This window comes from Cornus florida, unplaced genomic scaffold, assembly GCF_030987335.1.
Source record: "Cornus florida cultivar Cherokee Brave unplaced genomic scaffold, ASM3098733v1 CherokeeBrave_3.0.0_Hap2_Chr09, whole genome shotgun sequence".
NCBI lineage: Eukaryota > Viridiplantae > Streptophyta > Magnoliopsida > Cornales > Cornaceae > Cornus > Cornus florida.
Genome location: NW_026775579.1, coordinates 96,768,861 through 96,782,341, shown reverse-complemented (window position 1 = coordinate 96,782,341; position 13,481 = coordinate 96,768,861). Strand labels below are relative to the sequence as shown.

The window sequence follows — 13,481 nt, the reverse complement described above, 5'->3', positions numbered from 1 at the left end:
TACATTGACACCCCTTGAAGTGTCAAAAGTCTAAAATGCCCCTGATTTTTTAATTCAATTTTATTCTAAAAATATCAGCCCTATGAAATGACTAAATTAGCCAGCTAACTTACCCTAATTGCAAACTGATGAAGAGCCACCACAACCCACTGCCACCAACCTACCCCTTCTTTCTTTCTCTCTCCCTCGCCACCGCAACCTCCACCTCACAACCACCACCCACCATCGCCACCTCCACCCCGTCCACCCCGTTCTTTAGTTTTCTCTCCAATCACTACATCGTCGAAACCCATCCCCAGTTGGCCACATCGTGACTACAACTTGGTGACGCTAATGCTGGCGCGGATTGCGTCGCCACATCTGCACCAGTAGACGCTACAGATGGGTCATTTTGGAAGCAATTGACGAGGGAGGAGGGTGGGGACGATGTACCAGCGCACATATTTCCACGCTCCGACCACTAATCGTGAGACCTTTGCGTCCGTGAACCTTCGATGACCAAAAAGAGACCCAGTTTGTAATCCCTCAACCTCTCCCATATCTTCACCGCCGTTACGATGATTCGTTTGACTGTGAAGCGTTGGATCTATGATGGAATCCTTGGTACTCGGTACGGCGTCGCCGATGATGATGATGATGACGACAGCTGAAGTCTTGGTGCTCGGTACAACGAATGGCTCTGATTAGGTTCTGTTGGTTTTATTTTAGAGTTTCGGGTTAGCAATTGGTGGTTGGTATGGTGGTTGGAGTTAGCAATTGGTGTAGTGATTTGAATTCAATTTATTAGGATTTTAGGCATTCTGAGTTTGTTAAAATCTGAAATTAAATAAGCATGTTTGATCCGAATATGCTGTGATTTTATTCTTAGTTTTAGGGTTTCAAATTAAACCATCTTCATTCTGGAATAGGTGCAGAAAGTTTTAATATTTTCTTCAAAAAGCATGAGATTTACAATTTTATGAAATAAATTGCAGATCTTACCCCTAATTTTTTCGGGTTTTGACCTTGAGGTATTTTTTTTTTTGAGTTTGTTCTGATCTCAATTATAAGTGTTTTAGATTAGGGTTTTCTATAATTTCTCTGAAATCTGAGATAATTTGGAGGTAATGTGTTGTTTTAATAAAGGAGTTATGCTTTGTATTATCAATCTTAGTTGAGTAAAGGACTTAGTTCCCAAAATTAGTAAGCCTAAGACTTGATGTTTTTTTGTTTATGGGACACCTCTTCGAAGTGGGCAGCTACGGATGAGAGAGGTGGTGGTGGTGGTGGTGGTGGTGGTGAGGATAGAGAGAGTGCAGAATTTTTGGAGAGAGAGAGAGAGAATGGGAAATGAAGGTTCTTTTGGTCCTTCAAATTTAGTTTAAAGGGTTATATTAGTAATTTACACTTTTTATGTATTTGTTGATTAAGTCAAAGGGCTAAATTGTCATTTTCTCGTGTGTCAAAGGTCTGGAGGGGGTCTGTATGTAAACTTTTGAAACCTCGGGGGTGTCATTGTAAACAAAGCCGTTGACTGAAACCTCAGGGTGTGTCAGTGCAATTTACGCAATTAGAAATTATGTGAATTAGTAGTTATCAAATTATTGTTGAACTACTTTTTTTAGATCAATTATATTTTAAATTACAATCAACTGCACTGGATTAACTTTTGCATATAGACTAAAGAGTACTCTTAAATTGCAATAAGAGTGCATTATAGGCCATAAAAAATTCTTAGTTTCATTTATTATGTTTGTTTAAATATAACTTGGTAAATTCTTGTACATGGGTATATTTTCGAGAAAAAAAAAATACAATAATTCGTGGTAAAACATTCCGATCTCTCTATCTTTGGTGACCACTGCCAGGTCATAGTATTGGTAGCAGAACAACATTAATATCACTTTACTCTTAGTAAAAAACTTTAATATCACTCTACTTATAGTGATGAAATGCTATGTACTACAGTGGTAAGGTTTTTGTGTGTGTGTGTGCAGCTCCAATAGTTAAGTATCAGTTGATTCGGTCCAACGTATTATTCGCGTGTCCTTACAAACAGCAGATGATATTATTACTACAGTGGTTAGGTTCCGTTAAGTTCACATTTGATGTGTGAACTATGAAGTCACCTACCTGATCATAAGCATATCTAAAAAGTGAACATATTTCATACATAACGATAAGAAAGTTGTGTATAGGCCATGTCTTTTCACACAGCACACTGAATCCACCTCCAACAATGAGGAGGTTTCCAGAGCTTGATCTCGGCCTATTGATCTGAAATCGATCCTAGAAGCTTTAGCAAGGCTTCTGGACTTTTCTATAGCTTTCCTCTCTCTCTCTCTTTTGTAATCTATGCAAGTCTTCAATCCAGTTGTCTGGTTCAAAACCTTCTGAACTCAAATATTACAAATTTTCACTGTGTTTCTCAACTGAAACAAAGTGAAATTTAAATCCTTGGGCTCTAGAATTTTTTAAGAATTCTTTTAGCGACATATTAATTGTGCTAGAGGACATTACTCAATGCTGATTTTTGGAATGGGAAGATTAGAGATGAATCTAACCTTCATCAATATTTTGTACATGTACAAAAAAAAATTCCATTGCTTTTGATCAGAGCATGTAATGTCTTACTACTCTTTACATGCACTAAGTCTGTAACGACCCTAAACTAAAACCATTTATACAAAAATTTCGGCATGACCTCCCCTAAAAGTGGTCCTTCAACAACCTGTCCCAATACACAAAACAAAAAAATATACTCCAGCATCCCATTCATTACACCTCAACATAGTTCCTCTCATGGTAGAACATGCACACACCAATTAATCCAAATTATCATTATTACAGTCCCAAAATACATGGTTAAGATCTAAAGTCCATGTCTTACAACGTTACATGATACAATTACATGGAAATATATACCATGATTCCATTAGTTTCATTTACATTAAACAAAAGATAAGTTCGTTCTTAAATTACAAGGCCATGAATACTAACTTAGTTACATTTCCACAACTATGAATATACATAGAATGGTCAAAATACAAAATAGCAAACAACCTTCTAACAACTTTCAAGTTTGCGGAGGATTGTCATCCGCCGTTTCTTTGCCATGACCTGAAAAAAATAATAAGTATGCAGGGTGAGCTATATGCTCAGTAGGTGATACTTAAGACACGCATCTTGTGTCCCCGTGAATCCAAACATAGAATAGGTCAATGGGAATGGGGATCATACAATATCGGGATAATACAACATTCCAATCAAACTCAAGTACAAACAATGCAATGCCATGAAATGCGAATGCATGCCGATGTCGCTCCCCGTTTTCACATTTAAAATCCATCTCTTTCAAACTGTTAATATAATCCGCCCTTTGGTGACCCCGTAGCGACATGAGAGGAGGATTGGCTAGTGTCCCTGACCCTTGGTAACCCCGCGGCGTCATTATGGGGCCCAGCTAGCTCAACCACGCTAGGGCGACTCCCTAGTCCCCTCTAGGCTATATTAACACTCCGGCCCTTTGGTACCCCCACGGCGACCGGGTTTTCCAAAAACATTTTCATCAAAATACTTTTCCCCAAAACTTCCTATTTTCATTTCAAAAACAATCTTCCCAATCATGTCTCATGGTATGCATGTACATCATGTTCTTAATGCCATGGAAGTGAAGGCTTTCACATTATACAATTGTGCATACATTACAAGTACTCTAGGGAAATTACACATGCCATCCCATATCATTCTAGCAAGTTTTACAACAATATAAGCATGGTAAATCAATTTATCAGACAAGGAAATTAGTCAAATAAACATGTTCTCATACAACTCAAGTAACACATTTAATCATAACCTCACATATAACACTTACATCATCTTTATTACAAGTAATTCAAAAATAAGCATGCTTTTCAACAATTTAGGAGGTATAATTCACAAAAGAGCAAGAACATCATGAGTTAAGGGCCCCTACCTCAAGATTGCACAAAACCCTTAAAATGGGTCTTGAAATTCGAACTCCAAGAAGGGCACCAAATCTGGAATTGTTTGTATGGATGCGTAGAGCTCGTCGTGGGCTTCGTTTTGCCTCAAACGGCGCCTAAATCCGCCAAGAAATGAGGGAGAAATCAAGCTTAATTGTGTAGAAGAAAAAAAAGAAAAGTAAAGCAAGCGGGCAGAGAGGGAGTAAACCGAGAGAAAAGAAGAAAAAAAAAAAACAGTGGGTCTGTAATGACCCATTACCCATTCCATAGACTTAAAATTGGAGTGGGTCCCACCTTTTTTTTTTTTTTTTTTTTTTTTTTTTTTTTTTTTTTTTTTTTTTTTTTACTTTTAAATTGCACCACACACAGACATTACATTCTCCTCAACTTTAAAAGATTTCGTCCCCGAAATCAAGACATACCTGGAGAAGAAAACAACTCTGGATACTTGGAACGAACCTCCTGTTCGAGCTCCCAAGTAGCCTCCTCGACTCCGTGGTGTCTCCAAAGGACTTTCACCATTGGTATCGTCTTGTTTCTCAACACCTTTTGTTGTGTGTCAAGAATCTGAACTGGTCCTTCCTCGTAGGAAACATCCTCATCAATGTCTACATCAACCCAACTCAAAATGTGAGATGGATCTGGCTCGTACTTCCGTAACATCGATACATGGAAAACATTGTGGACCTTATCCAACTGTGGTGGCAAAGCAAGTCTGTAGGCAACCTCTCCTACACGGTCCAAAATCTTAAATGGTCCAATGAATCGTGGAGACAACTTGCCACTTTTCCCGAATCTCATCAATCCCTTCCGTGGAGAAACCCGAAGAAAAACGTGGTCTCCCACCTCAAAGGATAACGACCGTCTCCGCTTATCCGCGTAACTCTTTTGTCGGCTCTGAACTGTAAGTAACCTCCGTCTTATCAACTTAATCTTCTCGGTAGTCTCGAGTACAATGTCAGGTCCTAAGGCGGCTGTCTCGCCTACCTCAGTCCAACAAACAGGAGACCTACAAGGTCTACCATACAACGCCTCAAATGGAGCCATCTGAATGCTCGCCTGATAACTGTTGTTGTAGGCAAATTCAATAAGTGGAAGGTGATCCTCCCAACTACCACACAAGTCAAGCACACATGCCCGAAGCATATCCTCCAAAATCTGGATAGTACGCTCCGACTGACCGTCAGTCTGTGGATGGAATGCCGTACTCAGGTGCAACGCTGAGCCAAACGCTGCTTGAAGTCCTTCCCAAACCTTCGAAGTGAACTTAACATCCCTATCTGAAACAATGGTTACTGGAACTCCATGTAACCTTACAATCTCATTCACATAAAGAACACCAAGCTTCTCTGCATCATCTGTTGCCTTAATAGGCAAAAAGTGAGCCGTCTTGGTCAATCTGTCAATGATGACCCATACGGACTCATTGCTCCTTCGTGACCTTGGAAGACCTGTCACAAAATCCATAGTAATATGCTCCTATTTCCATTGCGCTACAGGTAATGGTTGCAACAAACCGGCTGGTCTCTGATGCTCGGCCTTCACCTGCTGACAGGTAAGGCATCTAGCCACAAACTGTGCAACATCTTTTTTCATCCCGTTCCACCAATACTGACGTTTCAAATTGTGATACATCTTGGTACCACCTGGATGAACTGCAAAGCGGGAAGTGTGAAACTCCCGTAAGACGTCCTCACGACAAACAGTAGGAACCACCAACAAACCCCTGAACCGTAGACCCCCATTTGTATACAAAGCCCAATCTTTCACTGTCTCACCACTGGAGATCAAAGCGTGAATGGCATCTAAATCCGGGTCCTGTCTCTGTGACTCAATCACTCGTACAACAAGAGTAGGCTGAGCCATAAGACTAAACAAGAATGCCGACTCGCTGTCAACATCATCATCAAAACAATACAATCCCATCTCTGCCAAATCCTTAAGCATCTTCCACTTCCGAATAACCAGATAGGCCAAAGTTCCACGAGATTTCCGGCTTAAGGCATCTGCTACCACATTTGCCTTGCCCGGATGATACTGCAAGTCAAAATTATAATCTTCCAAGAATTCAACCCATCTTCTCTGTCTATTGTTTAAGTCCTTTTGGAGAAAAGGTACTTGAGACTTTTATGATCCGAGTACACCTCGAATCTCTCACCATACAAGTAGTGTCTCCAACACTTCAAAGCAAACACAACTGCCGCCAACTCCAAATCATGAGTAGGGTAGTTGTACTCATGAGTCTTCAACTGTCGAGACTCATAAGTCACTACTCTACCATCCTGCATCAACACACACCCTAAACCATCACGTGAAGCATCACAATAGATCACATAACCCAAGCTACGCTCAGGTATCACCAACACTGGAGCCGTAGTCAATCTTGTCTTCAATTCCTAGAAAGATGACTCACAGGCTTCATTCCATGCAAACTTAATCCCTTTTCGGGTTAAACGGGTCATAGACGCTGCCAAACGGGAGAAATCTTTCACAAATCTCCTGTAGGAACCCGCTAGACCAAGAAAACTACGGATCTCAAACACATTCTTGGGTTGCTCCCAATTCAAAACAGCTTCAATCTTTGATGGATCAACTGACACTCCGCCTTCTGAAACAACATGTCCCAAAAACTTCACTTCTTGTAGCCAAAACTCACATTTCTCATATTTGGCATACAACCGGTGCTCCTGCAAAATCTGTAAAACAGTACTTAAATGGATCTCGTGTTCCTCTCGAGATCGTGAATACACAAGAATGTCATCCACAAAAACTACCACAAACTGGTCTAAGTAATCGTGAAAGATGCGGTTCATTAAGTCCATGAATGCCGCTGGAGCATTAGTCAAGCCAAAAGGCATAACAAGGAACTCATAGTGTCCATACCGTGTACGGAATGCTGTCTTCGGGATATCCTCATCCCTAACCCGCAACTGATAATAGCCAGACCTCAAGTCAATCTTGGAGAAACAACTGGCTCCCCTCAACTGATCAAATAAATCATCTATCCTTGGCAAAGGATACTTGTTCTTGATGGTGGCGCGATTAACTTCCGATAATAGATGCACAACCTCAAAGAACCATCTTTCTTCTTAGCAAACTAGACCGGTGCGCCCCATGGTGACACACTCGGTCGGATGAAACCTTTCATCCTCAAATCATCAAGCTGCCTTTTTAATTCCTCCAATTCAACTGGTGCCATACGATACGGTGCCATAGAAATCGGCGCGGTACTTGGCATTAACTCAATAGAGAACTCCACTTCTCGGTGTGGAGGCAACTCTGTCAAATCCTCCGGAAACACATCCAGAAAATCACGAACAATTGCAGGATAATATTCTTCCACAACATCATCCTCTTCGGCTATAAGGGTAGCCAAAAAGTAATCACCACGACTCCGTCCACGAATTCCATAAAACGATGAAATGTGGGAATCACTCCGATCTCCCACGAAAAAGAAACAGTCTCCCTCGGGAGTACAAACTGTAACCCTTTCTCTGAAACAGTCGATCGTGGCATGAAAAGAAGCTAACCAATCCATCCCGGGAATGACATCAAAGCTAGTCATTTCTAGGAGGATAAGGTCAAACACAAAAGTCCGCCCGGCTATCACAATGGAACAGTCCCTCACGACTCGGCTCAAAGATACTGAAACTCCAACTGGCGTATCAACACATAACGCCCGATCCATAAAACTGACCTCTAACCCCGATGCAAGTGCAAATGATGATGAAATGAAAGAATGAGATGCACCAGAATCAAACAAAACACGGGCCCAAGAACCAAACACTGGAAATATACCTCGGAGAACTGAAGATCCAGGAGATGCATCAGTCGATGATGCAAGGGCAAAGACACGCCCCTGCGGTGCCTGTGCCTGTGAACTACTAATCTGAACACCAGACTGTTGTGCCGACACAGTAGGAGTATACCTCCTAACTGGTCGTGAACCCTGAGAAGATAAGGCAGGCTGAGGTGGTGGCGGCGGTGGTCTGAAACCTGATTGAACCGTAGCCGACTGTAACGGCCTCTGCCGTGACCCTCTGCCACTAGTGGTGCCTGCTCTCTGACTCGGACAGTCCCGAATCAAATGGCCCTGCTGGCCACACCCATAACAAGCCTTCGGAGCTGAAGAAACTGAAGTAAATCTCATGGGACAACTGGACTTGTAATGCCCAGGCTGCTGACATTGAAAGCAAACAACTGCACTCCTATCAGACCCAGCTGGCAATGGAGTGGTAGGAGCAAATTGTGCAGACTGCTGTCCTTGAAACTGAGATGGACCGCCCCTGTTCCTTTTCCAAGAAGATCATTCTGAAGATGGCCCTGCACCCCTCTTTTGCTTTAACTGCTCTCTTCTTGCATCCTTCTCTTTATTATCAGCTTCCAGCATCAAAGCCCTTTCCACTGCTTCAGAGTAAACTTTAATGAACTGTGCTGTGATCAACGGCCTCATCCGATCATTAAGATCAGAAACAAACTTCCGAGTCTTGTTAACTTCATCTCTCACCATTTCTGGAGCAAAGCGAGAAAGGGAAGTGAACTTGTTTTCATATTCTGCCACTGACATGCTCCCTTGGATAAGGTTATGAAACTGGTCTTGTAACTCCCATCTTTTGGAAAGCGGAAAGTACTTTTCATAAAACAATTCCTTGAACTTGTCCCAACTCATCTCTTCTACCTTGTATCGGCTCGTAACCGACTTCCACCATAATTTAGCATCCTTAGCAAACTTATAAGTAGCTAGGATGATCTTCAAATGATCCTCTGTCACATCCATAGAAGTCAATTGAGTTTCAACTTGCTCCATGTAGTCATCTGCTATCATTGGATCCGCACCGCCCTCAAACACAACAGGCATCAGCTGAGAAAACCCCTTAATAATCTTGAGATGCTTCTGAGCTGGCGTCTCCTCAACTTGAACTGTAGGTTGTGGTGCCGACTGCGACTGAGCAGCAATCGTTGCCCTCATGACATTTTGCAACAAACGATTAAACTCCAGTGTCACAGAACCTTCACCCACTTCTACGGGTGCTTCAACATTATCCCTCCTTGTGGGGACAGCTCTCGGGGGAATCAAGTCCCTAAGAAGTGTGTCCTCATCATTTAGCTCCTCCGGATTGGAGCTGGAGCTCTCACCAACATCACCCCTAGTCGGTCTAGGGCCAACTTCCCTGATTTCCTCACGCCGTGACATCGTTCTATAAAACAAAGGAAATAATTCAATAAAGTTAACACTAAGGTCCAACCGTGAACAACCCAACGCAAAAACATACTGTACAAACATTTAGCATGTAATACTATGCAATGAACACATTAATGTAAGCATATAAACACATAAGCACGTAAGCAAGTAAGCAGTTAAGCATGTTTTTTCACATAGCAAAACACTTTTCCAAACAAGGAAATAACAATGCAAATGACTTCCCAGACAACCCTAGGCAAGCCTCTACCCGTCGTACTAATGGTATTCGAACCATCGCTCTGATACCAAATTTGTAACGACCCTAAACTAAAACCATTTATACAAAATTTTTGGCATGACCTCCCCTAAAAGTGGTCCTTCAACAACCTGTCCCAATACACAAAACAAAAAAATATACTCCAGCATCCCATTCATTACACCTCAACATAGTTCCTCTCATGGTAGAACATGCACACACCAATTAATCCAAATTATCATAATTACAGTTCCAAAATACATGGTTAAGATCTAAAGTCCATGTCTTACAACGTTACATGATACAATTACATGGAAATATATACCATGATTCCATTAGTTTCATTTACATTAAACAAAAGATAAGTTCGTTCTTAAATTACAAGGCCATGAATACTAACTTAGTTACATTTCCACAACTATGAATATACATAGAATGGTCAAAATACAAAATAGCAAACAACCTTCTAACAACTTTCAAGTTTGCGGAGGATTGTCATCCGCCGTTTCTTTGCCATGACCTGAAAAAAATAATAAGTATGCAGGGTGAGCTATATGCTCAGTAGGTGACACTTAAGACACGCATCTTGTGTCCCCGTGAATCCAAGCATAGAATAGGTCAATGGGAATGGGGATCATACAATATCGGGATAATACAACATTTCAATCAAACTTAAGTACAAACAATGCAATGCCATGAAATGCGAATGCATGCCGATGTCACTCCCCGTTTTCATATTTAAAATCCATCTCTTTCAAACTGTTAATATAACCCGCCCTTTGGTGACCCCGCAACGACACGAGAGGAGGATTGGCTAGTGTCCCTGACCCTTGGTAACCCCGCGGCGTCATTATGGGGCCCAGCTAGCTCAACCACGCTAGGGCGACTCCCTAGTCCCCTCTAGGCTATATTAACACTCCGGCCCTTTGGTACCCCCGCGGCGACCAGGTTTTCCAAAAACACTTTCATCAAAATACTTTTCCCCAAAACTCCCAATTTTCATTTCAAAAACAATCTTCCCAATCATGTCTCATGGTATGCATGTACATCATGTTCTTAATGCCATGGAAGTGAAGGCTTTCACATTATACAATTGTGCATACATTACAAGTACTCTAGGGAAATTACACATGCCATCCCATATCATTCTAGCAAGTTTTACAACAATATAAGCATGGTAAATCAATTTATCAGACAAGGAAATTAGTCAAATAAACATGTTCTTATACAACTCAAGTAACACATTTAATCATAACCTCACATATAACACTTACATCATCTTTAATACAATTAATTCAAAAATAAGCATGCTTTTCAACAATTTAGGAAGTATAATTCACAAAAGAGCAAGAACATCATGAGTTAAGGGCCCCTACCTCAAGATTGCACAAAACCCTTAAAATGGGTCTTGAAATTCGAACTCCAAGAAGGGCACCAAATCTGGAATTGTTCGTATGGATGCGTAGAGCTCGTCGTGGGCTTCGTTTTGCCTCAAACAGCACCTAAATCCGCCAAGAAATGAGGGAGAAATCAAGCTTAATTGTGTAGAAGAAAAAAAAGAAAAGAAAAGCATGCGGGCAGAGAGGGAGTAAACCGAGAGAGGAGAAGAAAAAAAAAAAAACAGTGGGTCAGTAATGACCCATTACCCATTCCATAGACTTAAAATTGGAGTGGGTCCCACCTTTTTTTTTTTTTTTTCTTTTTCTTTTACTTTTAAATTGCACCACACACAGACATTACGAAGTCATATTTACTGACACACATAATTGGTTACCTGTTACAAATTAGGCTTTTGGCGTGCTTGCCTCACCAGATCTGTTATGGTAATGGTGTTGGAATTTCAGTTTCTGTCAATGGACTGGGTAATAATAAAACAAGGTTTTCTTTTGATGAGATTTTTGATGGACTAATCCATCCTGTATTCAAACTACCTGTGTCTCTTCCTTGATTTACTTGGTATACATTGGTAAAATTGGTGTGAAGTTACCTTCGACTTCTCTAGCATCTGACTTATATTGCTTGTAAATTTTACGTTCATGTACCGTTGAGCTTTCACTCTGGTTAAGTCTCTCTTTCCTTCTTTGCTTTCAAGTAGAATCTTGCCTTTTTGAGAAATCCTTTTCTGATTCTGTAGTGAAAAAACCACAACTGAAGTGATTAAAGTTGTGATTTTTTCTTTCCTAATGTTTTTTTGTCCAGGTTGTGAAGAACTTATCATCTGGTAAAAGAGAAGGTGGCGATTTTGTTGCAGCTTGTGTGTCACCAAAAGGGGAATGGATTTACTGTGTTGGTGAAGACAGGTATGGCTTTAAAGATTGTTGTTCTTTAGGTTCACATGGAATATGCTCGTGCTTTAATTCTTTTATCAAGTAAATTAATATTTTTCTAGTTTTATAAAATGAGTAGAAGCAGTAATTTTCCTCATTTTTTATATTAAAATACTTATTTAGAAATGTTTTGTGGCGAAAGTTTTAAAGATGTAATGTCAGCGACAGTGTTCCTAAATTCATTGGCTTTGTATCCGCAATGTAGTTGAAAAGTTCTCGGAAAAATAAAGATGTTATGACAAGTTTAATTTCTAGTATTCATTTTTTATCTCAAATGTTACAAATATGAACCGCCCAAGGAAAATGAAGATTTTATGACAGGGCTTACTTTCAAGTCTTGGTATTTGTAGGTTTTTCTTGTATTTGGGTAAACTTATTGGGGTTTCACGCTCTAGCCTACTTTCTGATTCCTATGTAATATATTTTCAAATCTTTTAGTGGCTAAATTTTGACAATATGGAATTAAGAAATCTTGCAATAATGATAATTTGGTTCATCATCTTTGTCACGATCCTGCTTTTATCCCATATGGATGGGAATGCGACTGTCTTGAATAGTTGCTGCAGAATAAGTGTGAAGTCAACTATCATTGTTAGCATATGTTCACCTTAATCACATACTGATTTTATTATTAACTAAATGATTTGTGGATTATGTGCAGAAATTTGTACTGCTTCAGCCACCAATCTGGTAAACTAGAGCATCTAATGAAGGTAAGCTTCAAATTTCTGGAGGCCAATGGGGTCGGGTGATAAGAGTTACCATTTAAAGATTGCTGTTAATTGGTCCCAAATCTATTATTAAGATAATTAGTCTTTTTGTCGACAACTTAGTTCGAGTTTGTTTGCCATATTTTCAATGATAAACTGCGATTTAAGTTTTTATTTATTTGTTCATTTATTATTATTATTATTATTATTATTTTTAATTTGGGCATTATTTTCAACCATGCAAATTTACATATGTGATTGATTAAGGTGTTTTTGCACTTCCTGTATATAGCCTTATAAGATATAGGTATATTTGGTTTTGTTCCCTTTTTTGGCCTTATGTGGAGGGTGTTACTTGGTGTTAACAGAACCATCCTTATGTATATAGGTATATTTGGTTTTGTTCCCTTTTTAGCCCTTCTGTGGAGTGTGTTACTTGGTGTTATCAGAACCATCCATATGTGTTTTTAGACATGCATGCATGCGAGCAATGCCTCTTTCGGGTAATTAATCATATGGAAAATGCCTAATCCATTATCAAGACATGAATAGCTTGAAGAAAGAATGAGAAAAGATTGCAAGAAGCACAACTGGTTTCTTTAGTGCTAAATGTTTAATCTGCACACTGTAACTTATTTATTTATTTATTTATTTTTTTGTTGATGTTAGAATCCGATATTTGCTTACTGAAGTGCGGTATTTCTCTTATATTTGCAGGTGCATGAGAAGGATGTCATAGGGATCACTCATCATCCCCACAGGAACCTCGTTGCCACGTATAGTGAAGATTGTACCATGAAATTGTGGAAGCCTTGAGAATTCTTTAGCACAGTTGCGTTTCCATTTGCAGTGCAGAATATAATTTAAGCTGCTTCCATTTTTCCTTAGCTGCAATTATGTTTTAACACCAGTTGTTTAGTCCAAAAAAATTATCAGATTTTAAAGTTTAGCATACTATCCCTGACAGTTTAGAATATTCAATATAGCTGTCTTTACTAATTAGAATGGGTACTCTCTCTCTCTCTCTCTCTCACACACACA

General features: G+C 39.9%; 1 protein-coding gene and 1 long non-coding RNA gene across 3 annotated transcripts in view; one reads left to right on the top strand and one right to left on the bottom strand.

Annotated features, from left to right (window-relative positions):
- The window catches only part of LOC132275468 (suppressor of mec-8 and unc-52 protein homolog 1), a 64,191-nt gene extending 50,746 nt beyond the window's left edge, over positions 1 to 13,445 (top strand). The window contains exons 14-16 of the mRNA XM_059776972.1: positions 11,603 to 11,703; positions 12,392 to 12,443; positions 13,158 to 13,445. Coding sequence (XP_059632955.1) covers positions 11,603 to 11,703; positions 12,392 to 12,443; positions 13,158 to 13,256 — 252 coding nt within the window. The 3' untranslated portion in view covers positions 13,257 to 13,445. The remainder of the gene's footprint in view (positions 1 to 11,602; positions 11,704 to 12,391; positions 12,444 to 13,157) is intronic.
- On the bottom strand, positions 9,711 to 13,190 carry LOC132275472 (uncharacterized). Of its 2 annotated transcripts, XR_009470637.1 has the most exons (3): positions 13,128 to 13,190; positions 10,780 to 10,905; positions 9,711 to 9,923 (listed from the first exon to the last, which is right to left on the bottom strand). It is a non-coding gene; the product is annotated as an uncharacterized LOC132275472 (long non-coding RNA). The 2 variants fall into 2 exon arrangements; XR_009470636.1 differs by lacking the exon at positions 13,128 to 13,190 and having other exon boundaries at positions 10,780 to 11,194.
- Positions 13,446 to 13,481: the final 36 nt, after the last annotated feature.